This window comes from Remersonia thermophila, chromosome 3 (genome assembly GCF_042764415.1).
Source record: "Remersonia thermophila strain ATCC 22073 chromosome 3, whole genome shotgun sequence".
NCBI lineage: Eukaryota > Fungi > Ascomycota > Sordariomycetes > Sordariales > Chaetomiaceae > Remersonia > Remersonia thermophila.
In genome coordinates this window covers 1543610-1559392 of record NC_092219.1, presented here as the reverse complement: position 1 = coordinate 1559392, position 15783 = coordinate 1543610, and the positions used below count along the sequence as shown (strand labels likewise).

The window sequence follows — 15783 nt, the reverse complement described above, 5'->3', positions numbered from 1 at the left end:
CAGACGTGGGGAACCATGCACCTATGTATCCATGACCTCAAACGCCCTGTCCTGTCGTTCTCGCTGCTACGTGCCCTGCCGTGCACACTACCATGCGCCTGGAGGAAGGGAAGAGGTCACGGGGGGGGGGGCCAACCCTGATGCCGCCCCGCGGCCAGCCATCGTGCCATCGCAGCGTATCATCCCATGTGGTGATGGTTGCGAGAACCATGGAGCAAATCCACGGACCGGATTCCACAAAACTATCCACCCAATCGCCCGGCGTTCGGGCAGAATGAGCCTAGAACCGTCTCTGAGGATACCCGGAATATTACCTGCCTTTCTGGCCGCCCTCCGTGGAACGGGAGCGGGCGAGTCAGGACGCGGGATTCGCGCGTGAGCTGGGCCGGGCCATGTGCGAAGGAGGGGACCAGAGCGAAGGGCAGCATCACGTTCCGGCGCCAACGCGGAGACGGGAGCGAGAGACCAGAGCGCAACGAGCGAGGGATGGCGCCGTGGTAGCGTCGTACACGGCGGCCGGTTTGACTGAGACATGACAGGCGCATGATGGAGCGTGCAAGGTCCTGGATTGGAAAACAAACGTACATACGGAGCAGCAGGAGAGTTGGCCGTCGGCATGCCGGCCCACGGAGAATGCATCCTGCTATCCCCGCGAAGCAGGACCACTGGGCAGGCCGGATCGTGCTGTGGATCCGGGGTCGCATGTAACGGGAGGAGGCCGACGGAGCCAACATAGTACTGTGTATGTTGTAACGAAACCTGGGAGGAGGAGTCCGGGCCACTAATACATCAGAGACTGCAGGCCAGCGCTGAAGATGCCCGTCGACCCTCCGCCCTGCTTCTCGGCCGGGTTTCCCTGGCGCTCTCCGCCATCTTCCTCGCCGCCAACGCATGCTCAACGCTTCCCATCGTCGTCCTTGTCGCGGAAAGCCGGGGCCGACGAGGCCTGCATCGTCGTCAATCCTAAGAACAAGACCAGCAGCCCTTCTTGTCGTCGGCTCAGCCTGCAGCCGCCAAGCAGAGCCAAGCCGGCCAAGTCGGCCAAGGCGATCCCTCCCGATCGCGTCTGCTCGAATGCCGAAAGCCACACCACACGCAAAGCGTATAGTACGCTAGCGTTGAGCCGAAGGCTGTTCCAGAATGGTTTTGTCGAGGGCCGCCTTCTCCTCAGGACCACCGTGTACTAGTAGACCTGTGTGTTTTTGCTCCCGATCCAGATGCCGATTTTAGGCTGAAGTGCGTCCACGGCCACGGTGAGCGGTCCCTATTGGCGCGCGTTAGAGCGCCTTGTCGCGCCCTTGGAAGGCCGATGGAAGGTCTGTGGTGCGGATGGGAGGACATCGGGCCGTTTTTCGCTTGCGTGGTCCGGCAATGCGCAACACAACCGCTTTCCGTGCTTGGTGCGGAAGATTCTCCGGCGCTAAACCTGCGGCGGACTAGCGGGGAGGAACAAGCTTTTTGTGGCGCGGCAGCGGCCGGAGCGTTTCGTCTGTTGGTGGCGCTTGTGATGGTGTGTGTGGCTCGAGCCTTGGCTGCCGCCGTATACCCGAATCGTGAAAGCGTGGGGATGGTTTGTGCTACCCGGTGATATGCTTCGCCGTTGTTGGGACGTTTCCCTTGAGTGTATTAAGCCTCTGGATATCACTCAGCTGCGTGCGGCGCGGGATCGACGTTTGTGGCCCATTGGCATCGTGGGAGGGATTCGAGGAGGGGCCGTGGTTGCGGGCTCACATCCGTCTGTCGTGCATGCGCAACGCTTGCTCCACATGGTGACGGTGACGAGGTTTATGGCATTCTGGGCCGCAGGACAGCGTCGTCACGGGGTGTCTACGTCCATTGGATACACGCAGAGACCTGAAGGGCTCTGAGAAGTGGCGTAGAGTGGCTCTCGGGCAGTCATGTTCGGCCATTGACCTCACCAGAGCCCTTGTTCCGATGCTTCGAGCCGATCCGTGACCAGATACAAGTCGGGCCGAGGGTGTTCTTCCCATGGTCGACACAAATACAACCCCAACGCCGGCCGCGCGGACTGCTGACATGTGTTCCTTTCCATTGTGATGGAAGCGAACAAGCGATCTGCAAGGCGAAATGCCAGACCGCTCGAGCCTAAGCAAGGGCCAACGCCAGCACTGGATCTCCGGTGCACACCACCCCACGCCTGAGGCCAAGGGACTGTTGGTTCTGCGAGAATCTACGGAACACGATCTCATGGCAGTGCACGGTTGGTCACATGAAGGAGAAGCGTATCTCCACGGTGGCCGCCGAAAGCCTCTGCGGGCGGTCGCTCATCGTCTCGAGCCTGTGGGTGTGTGGATGCGTGTGGATGCGTGTCTCGGCCTCTATTAGGCGTTGGTGATGGGGCCGAACAGGTTTAGAACCTGAGACGGGATGTGAGCACCTCAGGAACGAGGGAGTAGGGGATAGCTCATGAGAACACCTGAGCCCCCCCCCCCCCCCAATTATGCCGGTAGTCACCACGATGGAGATTGGGGCCTTGCCAATATAGATCCAGCCATCCCATTCGTCAGCAATCGAGAGCGTGCTGACCCGCAAGAACAACGGTCGGGTTGTTTGGCAGGCTCCCGTTATGCTCTTCGGGTCTTGTTGACCGCGCTATTGGAGGCACGAACCGCTGGCCTGGCGTGCGCAGGAGCCAGGCCTGGGCCAACGGCGCCGCCAATCGATGTGCGAAATCGGGCACCAGGCAGACCCGTCAGGGCACATAAGATGCTGCGGCGTGGCAGGCGTATTCTGCCAGGTCCTCACGTCCATGACGAGGGGAGCATTGCCCTCGGCGGACGGCCTCTGAAGAAGAGTCCGGATCCTGGGTCTGCAAATGCCTGTCCAAGACTTCGAGACCCGGTCGGAGACTAGGTCGTGTCGATCCCGGCCCAGCAAAAACGACCCTGACAGTATCGTGAGAATGAAGGCCCACGTGGATGTTAGTTACAGCAGGCCGACCCAAAGATGCAGCCCGGGCCGGTCGCGGTCCAAACAAGCCCGGATGTTTCGAAACAAAACGTCACGGCCAGGTCTGGCGGGCTGGCGGCCGTAGAGGCGAATGTGCGACTTTCATCGTTGTTGTTGGCCATCGAGGCTCGAAGCGATGAGGAAGCTGGACAGCCAGCATCGTCATGGTGGATTGTTCCGCTTCCGCAGCCAAGGAGCCCAGCGTCGTCAGCCTTGTTTGTGGTGACATGAGCTCTGATCCCTGGCAGCGGCTCGTCCTTGCTGATCCGGCCTCGGGCCAATCATATCTCGGCTCATCCAACCCGCTTTGCGCCGGCGCCGACTCCCGTTGGCGCGCGGAAAAGCCGTTGACGCGCGGTTGCGCGGTGCTCCCTCGCCGACTGTGCAAAGCAAACCCTACGAACCAACCAACCAACCAGCCTTGTCTCTTGTGTAGGTTATCCAGACAAAGACCAATCCCACACCACGTCCTTCCCGAAACCCAACAAGCTTTCGTTTCGCCTGAAACGGCTTTTGTGGGGAACAGCTCTGCGGAAGCTCAAGCCGATGTGCCCAAGGACCTCGTCTCGCCCCCACCTTGCCGCCAGCGGCTTGTCGCTTGTTCGTCGACGCTCCGCGACTGCAGAGTAACTCGGCCCCTGTCTTCCCTGGGGGATCTGCTTTCCGCTGCAACCTTGCCCTTGTCGGCTTCCCTTGTCCTCTTGCAGCCGCCAGCCGCCAGCCGCCGTCGGCTTGTGATACACGCGCGCCAGAAGACAAACGCAGCATCTCCCCGTGGGTTTGACATTGAGGGCGATACGATTTCATATCATCGTCGCAAGAGGTTGCCATTCTGTCGGGTCTGCACGAGAGCGGCAGATGGCCTCCCCTTGCCCCTTGCCGGCTGCCCGCGCAGGCGACTGATCGCCGGCCTGGCCAGGCGCACAACACCCCTGTGACATTGGGCCGACTGCTTGCTTCAACGGTTTCGCTATCTCAGGTGCACAAACAATCCGGGCGTTTGTTGCCCCGGATATGTCCCGAGAGAAACCACGCGGTCCATCCGTGCCATGATGCAATTTCACTTGACCCTCCCTCGCTCTCCAATTCCAAATTCTGGCCAAGCGATATCCAAGCCTTGGCGTCGCTGCGAGGCGACAAGGCTGGGCGGCTAACTCCCCCCCCCCTGACGCCCTCGTGGGGGTGAGTTCTTGTTCTATTTTCGACGCGCCGCGGCTGATCAAGCTCCACAAACAACGTAGAGAGCACAGGAAGCCGCATCGCAGAAGCCTCCCCATTCGCATCTGCTATTCACTGTTCCCTACGGATGAACGGGAACAACAGGCAAAGACATGTTGGAGCCTGCATGTACTTGGTCGAGAGTTTGGTAGAGTGGGCAGCCAGATGCCAGGACGCTGCAGAGCCAACCTCCCTTGAACGAACGGCGCAGCATCGCAGGAAGTTAAGCGAACGTAGCGACCTAAGACCGGGAACCTCAGTTGGGTTGGATGCCAAATGCATTCTCCGTCCATGCTCGCAGGCTCTTGGCCGGCGCGGCGCTGTCATTTCGTGAATGAGATGATGATATCCGTACCCCCCCTGACTTCCAACCAACGCCCACGCCATGGCCCGCAGTCTCGTAACCGCCATGGCCGGGCCTGTAACCGCCCAATCGCCAAACAGACGCCATTCCAAAACCCTGCCAGCCATTGACAGAGGCCGCTGGTCGCGCCTGTGGTCTGCCCAGAGACACAAGGTTCGTTTCATCAGGCACGCTCTTTCGGTTGCCATACCCTTCCGGGGGCTGTTTCAGATCGCTCAATCTCCACGGCCGCTCATCCGTGAGCTGCTCTGTCTGGGAGATCGCAGCCATGCGCCCGGGTCTTGCTGAGCTTAATCCCGGCCGTCGTCTGCCGTGCCGGGTCCCGCCCATTTCCGTCTCGACATGGTATAAGTCGACCGCCCCTCCTCGTCTGCCCCGGCCAGCCCTAGCCATCTTCCCAGTCCTCGACCGCAGACCCGCCTCCTCGAGACCACATCGTTTCCTTCTCGTCCTTTGTTTCCTTGTCACTAGATTTCTCGTTTCTTCCTGTCGCCCGTTTCTTCTCCGCTTCCATCGGTTGCTGGCCAGCCTTCCCCTGTTAGACACGAGTTTCTTGTAAAAGCTTGTCGACCCTTCCTACCTTAGACCATCGATCAACGCCATCACGGGCCCCCTGCGAAACGAGCGCCGCCCACCCCGAGTGAATACCACCCATCTGCCGGCGCGGCTCAACGGGAGACGAGCACCAGTCGATAATTCACGCCTACCATGCCCGATCTGTCCCGGACACCAGGCCACCAACAATACCAGCAACACATCTCAGTTCCTCTTGCCTCGACCATGTCATACTATCAGAACTCGCAGCCCTTGCAGGGATTCTATGGGGATCTGTCCAGGGCCGGCCCCGGTGGGATGCCCATGGCCGGCTACGACCCGTACGCCGTCAGCGCCGTCCCGTCCCTCCAGATGCCGACCGCCAGCACCGCCATGGGAGGGCCGGTGGGCGGGCCGGTGGGCGGACCGCTCCCGAGTCAGCACCGGGCGTCGTCCGGCGCATGGAACCAGCAAGACGACACGATGCTGCTGCAGCTGCGCGCCATGGGCAAGAACTGGAACCAGATTCAACGGGAAGCGTTCCCGGGAAAGACAGGCAACGCGTGCCGAAAGAGGCACGAGCGGCTGATGGAGCGCCGCGGCCAAAACGACTTTGACAACCGGAAGCTGGAGAGGCTATGCAAGGAGTACATGAGCATGCGGAAGGAGATCTGGCAGGGGCTCGCCGCGCGGTGCGGTGAGAAGTGGAACGTCGTCGAGATGCAGGTGCGTTTTCCGCGGCACCCTTTTCCCATGCTCTTCCTCGACGCAACCTCGCTAACCTCCTCCCCCTCCTCCCTCCGCAGTGCATGTCCAACGGCTTGAAAAACATCCAATCCCACGCCCGCGCCTACGCCCGCCGCGAGCGCCTCGAATCCGGCCAGTCTCTCGGCCCCTACGACGACGCCGACAACAGCATGTGCCTCACCCCCATCGACGATGACGACATGGATAACGACGGCGCCGACCAGTCCTACAGCTCTCCCGAAACCGGCTCCTCCTCCGCCGGGGGGCCCCAGTCCACCCCCGGTACCACCAGCTCCGGCGGCTCCGCCATCTCGGCAGGCTCCTCCTCCCACCATCACCACCAGCCCTATGCGAGCCTCCACGGCCATGGACATCATAATGGCCAGCACCACCACTCCCACTCCTACGGAGGCCAGGGATACGGCGGCTACGGGCACGGGTACAGCAACAGCGTGTCGAGCACCGCGTCCGCGCCTGCCGGGGATGTGAGCAACGGCCGGAGCAACGGCGGGTCGTCGGGCAACGGGGCGAGCCCATATCTCGGCAATGGGCGGTTGCCGAGCATCGGGGACATGGGGAGCATGGGCATCGACGCGATTATCAATCGCGGTCAGCCCAACTAATGGGGTTTTTCTTTCTCCTTCTTTTCTTCGGCTCTCTCATTCTCAACGCTCTTTGGTGTCATCCTGGGTTGGTGCTACAGCATGGAACGGCATAGCATGGCGTTGGCTGGTGTGGTCTTTTGGTTTGGATATTTCTCTTCTCTTTTTTTTTTTTCCCTTCTTTCTCTGGAAAAAACGGGCTTGCTTTGCATCCATTTCTTTGTTCCATCCAAGCTTTCTTCACATCACTCCTTACTCTTAATATCTCCTTTGTCTTTATCTCTCTGAACTAGGCGACAAGAGCCTCAGATACGGGAATGGACCTCTTTGGATTTGGCGTCGGATGGGTCGGGCTGAAACATCAGGTAGTCTCTTTTTTCTTTGTTTGTGTTTCTTTTCTTTCCAAAACCTTGCGGGCTCCTACACGGGAGCCGTAGGCAAGAGGTCAGGGTGGGATATACGAGGTTCGCTCCCGGGTTTCCGGGAAAGGAAGTAAAGACGGGTCGAGACAGTTGAGCATCATAGCCAGGAAGCAATACAACAAGATTCAAGACCATATTGCGCCTGTCTGTCTGGTATTGTCCGTGAGGCCGCGCTCTCGATTCCTTCGCCCTGCCCATTGGGGCGTGTTTGTGAGCATGGTGGATATCTCCCGGGCTCCTCGTAACTGTCAGTTGGGCCATACCGCAAGCATCTAGGACTGGACGAGATCAGGCCCGGCCTGGTCAAACAAGCTCGTTTGTAAGATTGGGATTTCGTTTCGTTTCCTGAAACGAACCTACCTGGGGCCGGTCAGCCGGCCGAGTGGGTCCGCGTCTGGGTGCGGGTCCGGGCCCGGACCTGGCCCCGGCCTGGATCCGGTCTGGGCTCCGTCCGGTCCTGGTCCGCACCTTGGCATACGTTGAAGTCAGGGTGTGCGTCAGACTGTCCGTTCCCCACCTAGGATTGGTGAGGTTGTTGGATGTGATTTTGTTTCTCGGGTTTGGGTTGGCTTGGCTTCCTCATGCTCGTCGTGACGGTCTGGGCTAGACTGCGGCACGGGGAGGGGGGTCGGCGGTGGTTGGCATCCGGCGTTGTTGTGGTGAGGTGGGGAAGAAAGCCCAAGAGACGGCGAATGGTGGGTTTATTGTGCCACATGGGTTCCGAGGGGCTGGATCGTGGCTTTTATCCGGATTGTCCTGCATTTGTAGGGAGATGGATTCTTTGATTTCTAGAGAGCCTAATGGAGGTACGTGGAACAGCGCATGGGTTTTTCGATGGAGGTGTATGGGTGGAGCCGAAAATAGCTGCGGGCGAAGGGCAGAAGCAACCACGGGGCGGATAGGGATCCTCATCAGCTACTTCTGCCCCCCCGTTGTGCGATCTGTGATGCTCAAACCTGGTTGGTCGTGTTGGTTCGGCGAAGCGAGGGGCGTGGAGCGATGCTGACGGCCAACAAACCATTTCGGAGGACCAGCGTCTGTATAAGACGGAATCGAAACACGCCCGCCGTGCGTGCAGCATGATTGCCATCTGGGATCGGGCTCTAAGAGGCACGAAGTGCTGGCACAACAGAGCAACGGCATGCAGGCGAGACGGGTTCATCTGACTGCGCCTATATCCGCGGGACGGGGTGTTTCCAAGCCTTGAGAAGACAAACAAAATACAAATAGAACAAGTTGTAACGCCAAATATAACGACATGTCAAGGATGGCTGAGATATTGTACAAGGCATGATTGTTACACTCTGCCGGCCAGAGTCCGTCCGGCCTACGCCCGGCGGTTGCCGGCAGGGCCCACAATTCCGGCCGCAGATCCCGAGCCGGGCCGGGAACCACCCACAACCCACGTATCGCCCCCTTCATCCTCGTCGTCGTCGTCCTCTTCGTCGTCATAGTCATCCTCATCCACTTCCTCGTCGGGCTCGCCCGCCACGCTCCTCCAAACACGAGCCCACATGCCCTTCTTCTGCGCCAGCGCCAGGACCATGATGACGGGCAGATGCCAGACGCTAGCCCAGAACAAGCCGCGGGCGCTGCCCTTGTGGCCCTCAAAGCGCCAGAACTTGATCGCCTCGCGGATCAGCCAGGCGTTGACGGGCAAGCTGGTCACGGCAAAGGACCACTCCGTCACGCCGGCGGCGCAGAGGGCGACGCACAGCGGCACAAAGACGATGCTGTACCGCAGCGCGACGCGGGCGTTTCTCGCCGGGTTGGTCCAGCACAGCATCCTCAGCCCGGCGGCCTTGTACTCCTCCCGGATCCCCCACGACAGGGGCATGAAATGCGGGAACTGCCAGGCAAACAGCAGGCCTGCGAACAACCACCCGCCGATGCTGGACCCGTCCGACGCGAAAAGCAGCTCGCGCCAGGTCCCTTCCCCGGTAGCCACCTCACCGGCGGCGGCGGCCCAGCCCATGAGCGGCGGGATGCCGCCGACGATGGCGCCGACCCACGTGTTGACGACCGAGATGCGCTTCAGCGGGGTGTACGCGCCGGCGTAGATGGCAATGTTGGCCGCGCCGAGGAACGCAACGGTGGGGTTGACGCCGTAGTACAGCGCCGCCGTGCCCGCGAGGCCGCAGCCGATGGCGAAGAGCACGGCCGCGCGCGTGGAGAGCAGGCGGCGAACCAGCGGGCGGGTGCGCGTGCGCGTCATGCGTGCGTCCGTGTCGGGCTCGTAGAGCATGTTGAGGGCGTTGGCCGAGGCGGAGCAGAGGGTTGTGCCGGTGGTCAGGAAGAGGAGGGTGAGCGGGGAGAGGGAAGGGATGGCGGCGGTCCCGGCGGCGGCGGTGGCGGCTGCGGTGGTGGAGAGGAAGGCGGGAACGGGGTACAGGGCGTACGGGACCATGGCCGAGAGGACGACCAGCACGGTGAGGCGCGGTTTGGCCAGGGAGAGCAGGGCCGAGACGGTTCGCCGGAACGAGTCGGCGGGGGCGCGGGCGGCCGAGTCGGCTAGACGGGAGGAGGCGTCGGGGGGCATGGCAGCGGCCATGGAGTCTGCCGTTGAGGACGAGGACTCGGCCGGTGGTGTGGAGGCGGTGCTGTTTTGCCGGGCAGCTTGTCGTCGGCGGTGCGGGAGGAGAGTATCCGGCGAGGCCGGAGAGGCTGGCGTGGCATTGCCGGAGGGAGGAGGAGGAGGGGTGGATTGGGAGTTGGTGGTGGCTGACGACGAGGTGGCGCCATGGGAGTTGGCGAGGAGGGAGTTGGAAAGAAAATAACCAGCGCGGAAGCGATGCGAGGTGGAAGAAGAGGTCCGCAGCCTCGAGGACTCGGACAAGGGCCTTGAGGATAGCAACGACGTCAGAGGCTTGAACGCCGTTGACGTCTGCGGCCGACTGCCATGCCGCAGGACATGGTGGGTGCACTGCAAACACAACCCCTCGAAACCGCCGGGCCGCAGTCGTAGACGAGAAATTGTCAGCGGCGGCATGGTGGATGGGATCAAGTGCCCGGCGGTATCGCCATCGTCGGTTGTCAATTGACGGGTTTGGCGCAGCGGAAAGAGACGTCGCGGGGATCGAAACAACTCCCAGAAATTTGGAGCTTGAGGAGATCAACAGGGGAGGTGCTGGTTCTCGTGTGGCTGGAGTGTGGGGTCATTCGCGTGGGGTAGTTGTGGCTGACCATGCCAAGGAATCAAGAGTGCAACATCATTGACATCATCGACCTCTAAACAGGACAACACCAAGAGCCGCAATGGTGATGGATGGGAGGCTGGCGATGATGGTTCGTGCTTCAGCTTTGGGAGCCTTGGGAAAACCCAGTCCCCGTGCGATCCCTCCTTTCTGTGGTCACCCTGAAACTTTCCGGGGAGCAGGGTTGTGAACGGGATTAGAAACCCTCTTACGGGGCTTGATAAACCGAACCCAACGTTCTCACTGTCGCCGGCCTTGGGTTTCAAGCTGTGCGTAGCTCAGTTGGAGACTCCGGTGCTCACGGCTTCGGCACGCATTCAACATGCGCCAGTGTCGTGACCATTCAGGTTCGAGTCCGGGCTCAACCACCTAGTAAAATCCCTTAAATGGGGTTTTCGTAGCCTTCCTCAAGTGAGGAAGGTGAGCTTTTTGAATTCTGAGTATTCCTACTAAGAAAAAGATCCTCTCGCGGGTATATTGTGACAATAAATAGTTGGATGACGGAGCCATTCGGTGGATGTTGATCTGCTGGTGCTCACACCTTCTCGCCGCTGCTGCGAGAATGCAACCGGCCGTATTCCGGAGAGGTGGGGCCCCCGCAACGCCGAACCGCGGGTCCCAAGGTGGGGCACCGGATCCGGCCGAGCCCCGCCTTCAAGCCATGATGAACCCGGACTTGGACGGTGACAGTGGCCGCTCTTACCGGGATTGCTCAGAGCTTGCGTTCGTCATTCCATGGTATCAATTTCCTGATGCATGTTCGTTTCAGCGAAGGGAGAAGTATTTCGTGCTTCTACATTGATGTCCCCAGCCATGTCTGCATGACCAACCAAGCTCTCCTGCCAGTGAGCCCTTGTGTTATCCCTGTTTAACAACACATCGCCGATCACCAACGTCAAGCGCCTAGTGCCTGGGTCAAATATCATCACGGATCTCTCGCTGCCACCTTCCGAAGCTTCACAATGGCCTTCCGAACCTTTGGCCCTCTCTTATCGTGGTCCGGATGGTCAAGGAAGTAACTCGAGAAGGCATATCGCTCATCGTTCATAAATGTGTCGAGCAACCATTCAGTGGTCAGCTCCTTGTTGGTCTGCCAGGATTCCGGAATCCAAAGGCCCCAACGATTTCCACCGCCGGCTGGCTCAGCCAGTAGACAACCAAACGGCAGGAAAGGCCAGGCGATTTCGATAGGGCTCTTGGGGCGAGTAGCTTTTTTGGCGTTTGGGCTGTTTGGAGGCTCCTCCATATAACGATGGATCAGCGCTTGGTTGAAGTCCACAAAGGCAACCCTTACGCGGCCGTCAATTTTGTTTTCGATGACAACGTTCCTGGGATACAGGTCCCCGTGGCGGATCCCGGCATCAAAGTAGAGGCATTCTTGGATCGTCAATATTTGCCTGAGCACCTCCAGACGTTGGCTTTCGGGAGGAAGCAGGTTGGCATGTAGGGCCCCGCTGCTGTCCAATGCGCGCCTGATTTTGGTCATCATGTCCTCGCCAGGAATGTATTCCAAGAGGATCGAACGGACAGACCTTTGGCGACCGGAAATGCGTGTGCTGAGCGACGTGGTAAAGCCACCATAGAACTCAGGCACCCTGCCCCGAAGGACCGCGGTCTCCGTCATGACCGAGTACGCCCAACACTCGGTGGCTGTCATACGCATGTTAATGCGATCGAGTCGTGCACAGGTCCCCTTGACACTGACGGGGCGACCGTACCGTAGTCCCTATTGGCTCACAACGAGCAGTCATACCCGGTCCCACTCTCCACTGGGCGGTAATAAACGCTGTCGAAGATCTTGAGAATGTATCTTGTGGTTGCTTCTCGCCCAAGATAACCGATGACGACCTGAGGACCGCCACGTCGGTGCAGGATCTTGGTCTCTGTGACTGTAAACTTGTAACGATTGACCCCTCCTTTAGGCGTCTCAGTGGTAAGGGGCGGATGGTTGAGTGCAAAGTCCTCTCGGTCAATCTCCCATCGACCCTCCCGATCAATTGCAACGGGAGGACGTGGAGTCCACCCGTAATCCGGACTAAAAGGCTCGGGCGCACGATGGGCTTTGATGTAGATCGAGAAGCCGGGCACATATGGTGACAGAGGGAGTTCGGGGCTGTCATCTTCATTGCTAGATGAACAGTCCATTATGAGAGGGCCAAACCTGCGAGGTTGCGCGGAAGTGAAGAGATTGATGGAAAGATGACGACGGGATGCGTGGATGGAGAGGAACCGCGTTGTGGTATTAAGACAGGGGCACAGTGTACATCATCTGGTGATGACTTAGCACTGTGCAGCGTGGCACGAGCAAAATCAAACAACTGAGCCTCATTAATAGGTCTTCGTTTCAGACCAACTCACCGAAGCCCATCACCAACACGAATATGTTTTGGCATCGATATGAAAACAGGGGATAGAGAACACGGTCTCTCCTTGACTTCTCAACCTCCTCCGTAGCCTACAGACACTTCAGGCTAAGGTCACCGGTGCAGCTGCGCCGTGTTACACAGGCTGCTCCAACAGGTGGCCCAGTGTCGATACCAAGGTCTGTAATTAGCGTACTGGAGATTGCAGTTGAGTTCCAAGTCATCAGTTGGCCCAGAGACAGCAGACAGCATCTGAGCACAAACAAGCACACGCTGTGGGTGAAGTTATTCATGCAGAAAATGGTTGCTTTCTCACTCCCCTGCCTCTCTTGCTCTGTGAGAGTATCAGGCTTGCTGCTTTCGGGTCTCTTTGCTTTGATTGCCTACCTAGATGCCTACATAAGTAGGCCTCTGACGATCCGGTCGCTTCTCCTGTTAGACCATTGATTTTCCATGGCCATTCCATATGATTTCCAAAACTCGAGCGTGATCTCTGAATAGGAGCAAAAAATAGGAGGGCACACTGTGCCTGGCATCGCCGAACGTTGGCATTACGGTGATGCAAGGCAAAGTCCAGCAACGCCTCAAACTGGCCGGGACAGCGGTCGCCAATTGCTTCACGGTGAGGCCGAGCATCAAAATATCTGCAAACCTCTTTGCGCCACGGTTTCAAGATGAGAACAGTAATGTTTATGGTAGGGCCAAAGCGGTCGTGGGCTGGCCATCGTGGAGGAGTCCGAGATGTCGTCGATGAGCCGTAGCTTGCTTGGGAAGATCTTGAGAAGCCATCAAGGGTGTCGATTCGGGTCGGAGGTCCTTGTCTACCATGGAACACCTCTGGAAACGAAATCTTTGAGAATCATGTGCCAGGCAGCGACATACGCTGAATCCAAAGACATTAACACCAACTATATCTCAGTTTTCGACTCTGGCACCTGTTCCTCGGCGTCTTCGACCGCAAGAACGGTCAGGTGATGTGCGGGACGCTGATTCCATGCGACGAGCATGACGGCCCGCTTGTCCGACGTGCATTTCTAGGTTGGTTGATCGAGGCCTGGGAAGAGGACGTACGAAACAACAACGGGCGGGTTCCTAAAACGCCACATGACTTCAAGACCACGCGTGCCGGCAGCGCCAAATACAAGTTTGATGCGGCTTCTAACCCGCTTGCTGCTATTCCTGAAGCCAGAAGTAGCGGGGAAGGTGACGATGATGATGATGATGATGATGACGATGATTCTGAAGACTAGGGCAGGTAGGTAGGCATGTGAAGAGGGAAAATGGGGGACAGTAGAGATACAGAGTTTCAAAGTTTAACGCTCATTTCTCCCCCTATTTTCCCCCGCTTTTCTGGCAATTCTGTGCTGTCTCCAAAGATGTATTCATCAATACGGCCGGCTTTCTTGGCCCGGTCGGTTGGCCGTTGAGATCCACCGTCCCGGCAGAACGGGACTCGGCGAAGTGGGGCGCTCCGGCTCGGCCCGCCAAAAAAAACTCTCAGGGGGTCCCGCAGACACGTGCGTGGAACGTGGGGGGCTTATGAATGGAAAACGTCGGAGATGCCGGGATCGGACCGGAGGAGTTCTCTTCTGATTCCCATCCTCCTGCCAAACCCCAACTTTTCCGCGTGTGATCGAGCGCAGTCCATCAAGGTCAACATGACGGCGACCCAGGAAACCCTCCAACGGGCAGATCAGCTCGATGAGGTGAGCGCCCTTCCCTGATCCGGGGCCAGGGCCGTGGATGACTCACACGGATCGCAGCTCATCGATGCCGTGAAAGCCCTGATCGTGCCCTTCGTCCGGGAGGCCGACGATGCGGTGCCGTCCCGGGCTGCCGGCGTCTTGCTCCCGGACGGCAACGGCGCCGTCAAGAACGCTCTTGTGGACTCCCACGCCCCCGAGGACCTGGCGCGCGCGCTGGCGCTGAGCTTGCCCGAGGGCGAGGGGCTCGGCAAGGACGGCCTGCTCGAGCTCGTCGCCAAGGTTCTCAAGTACAGCGTCAACACCTGGGACCAGGGGTTTTTGGACAAGCTCTACGCGAGCAGCACGCCGGTCGGCCTGGTCTCGGACATGCTGCTCAGCGCCTTGAACACCAACTCGCACGTCTACCAGGTCTCTCCCGCGCTGACCGTCATCGAGAAGCACACGGCCCGCGCCCTGGCGAGGCTGTTTGGCTTCGACGGCCCCCGCGCCGGCGGCTTCACCTGCCCGGGCGGCTCGGGCTCCAACCTCACCTCCCTCGTCATCGCCCGCAACACCCTCTACCCCGCCTGCAAGGTCGGCGGCAACGCCGCCGCCCCGAGCCCCTTTGTTCTCTTCACCAGCGCCCACGGCCACTACTCGGTCGAGAAAGCCGCCAACATCTGCGGCATGGGCTCCTCCGCCGTCTGGACCGTCCCCGTCGACGCCGCGGGGCGCATGGACCCGGCCGCGCTGCGGTCGCTCGTCGAGCGCGCGCGCGCCGAGGGCCGCACGCCGCTCTACGTCAACGCCACGGCCGGCACGACGGTGCACGGCTCCTACGACCCGCTCGAGGCCATCGCGGCCGTGTGCCGCGAGTTCGGCCTCTGGCTGCACGTCGACGGCAGCTGGGGCGGCCCGGCCATCTTCTCCCGCCGCCACCGCGGCAAGCTCGCCGGCGCCGGCCTCGCCGACTCCATCACCGTCAACCCGCACAAGATGCTCAACGTGCCCGTGACGTGCTCGTTCCTGCTCGGCCCGGACATGGCCGTCTTCCACCGCGCCAACACCCTGCCCGCGGGGTACCTCTTCCACGGCCCGGCCAACGGCTCCGCGGAGGCCGCTCCCGAGAGCGCGCCCCTCGACGGGCCCGAGCTCGAGCCCGCCGCCGCCGCCGAGGTTTGGGACCTCGCCGATCTCACCCTCCAGTGCGGCCGGCGCGCCGACAGCCTCAAGCTCGCGCTGGCGTGGGTGTACTACGGCTCGGCGGGCTTCGAGCGGCAGGTGGACAGGGCGTTCGAGGTCGCGGCGCACATGGCGGCGCTGGTGGCCGACCACCCGGAGCTGGAGCTGGTTTCGTCCAACCCGCCTCCTTGCCTGCAGGTGTGCTTCTACTACGCGCCGGGGGGCGAGGTGGCCGAGGATGCGGCGGTGAACACCCGCCGCACGAGGACGATCGTGCACAAGCTGGTGGGCCGGGGGTACATGGTGGATTACGCGCCAGGGAAGAAGGGCAGCTTCTTTCGGGTGGTGGTGAACTGCCAGACCTTGAAGGGGACGGTGGAGGGGCTGGTGAAGGCGGTCGGGGAGCTGGGAAAGATGGTGGTCAAGGCGGAGGCGGCGTAAGCGGTTTCACGGGCTCTGGGCCGGGACGCTGTTGTTGAGAGTTTGATACCCCGTTGTTGGA

The 15783-nt window shown here is 60.2% G+C and overlaps 4 protein-coding genes across 4 annotated transcripts; 2 read left to right on the top strand and 2 right to left on the bottom strand.

The window, feature by feature from the left end:
- Positions 1 to 5260: 5260 nt before the first annotated feature.
- On the top strand, positions 5261 to 6456 carry VTJ83DRAFT_3249 (uncharacterized protein; the record flags this gene model as incomplete). The annotated part of the gene is made up of 2 exons (XM_071009606.1): positions 5261 to 5812; positions 5893 to 6456. The coding sequence occupies 2 exons, from the start codon at positions 5261 to 5263 to the stop codon at positions 6454 to 6456; spliced, it is 1116 nt and encodes a 371-aa protein (XP_070867127.1).
- A 1728-nt stretch (positions 6457 to 8184) lies between these two features.
- On the bottom strand, positions 8185 to 9846 carry VTJ83DRAFT_3248 (uncharacterized protein; the record flags this gene model as incomplete). The annotated part of the gene is made up of 1 exon (XM_071009605.1): positions 8185 to 9846. The coding sequence occupies one exon, from the start codon at positions 9844 to 9846 to the stop codon at positions 8185 to 8187; it is 1662 nt and encodes a 553-aa protein (XP_070867126.1).
- Positions 9847 to 11193: 1347 nt separating this feature from the next.
- VTJ83DRAFT_3247 (uncharacterized protein) lies at positions 11194 to 11714 on the bottom strand (the record flags this gene model as incomplete). The annotated part of the gene is made up of 2 exons (XM_071009604.1): positions 11194 to 11277; positions 11346 to 11714. 2 exons carry the CDS (start codon positions 11712 to 11714, stop codon positions 11194 to 11196), a joined length of 453 nt encoding a protein of 150 aa, XP_070867125.1.
- A 2358-nt stretch (positions 11715 to 14072) lies between these two features.
- On the top strand, positions 14073 to 15722 carry VTJ83DRAFT_3246 (uncharacterized protein; the record flags this gene model as incomplete). Its single annotated transcript, XM_071009603.1, has 2 exons — positions 14073 to 14120; positions 14178 to 15722. The coding sequence occupies 2 exons, from the start codon at positions 14073 to 14075 to the stop codon at positions 15720 to 15722; spliced, it is 1593 nt and encodes a 530-aa protein (XP_070867124.1).
- Between the last annotated feature and the right edge of the window lie 61 nt (positions 15723 to 15783).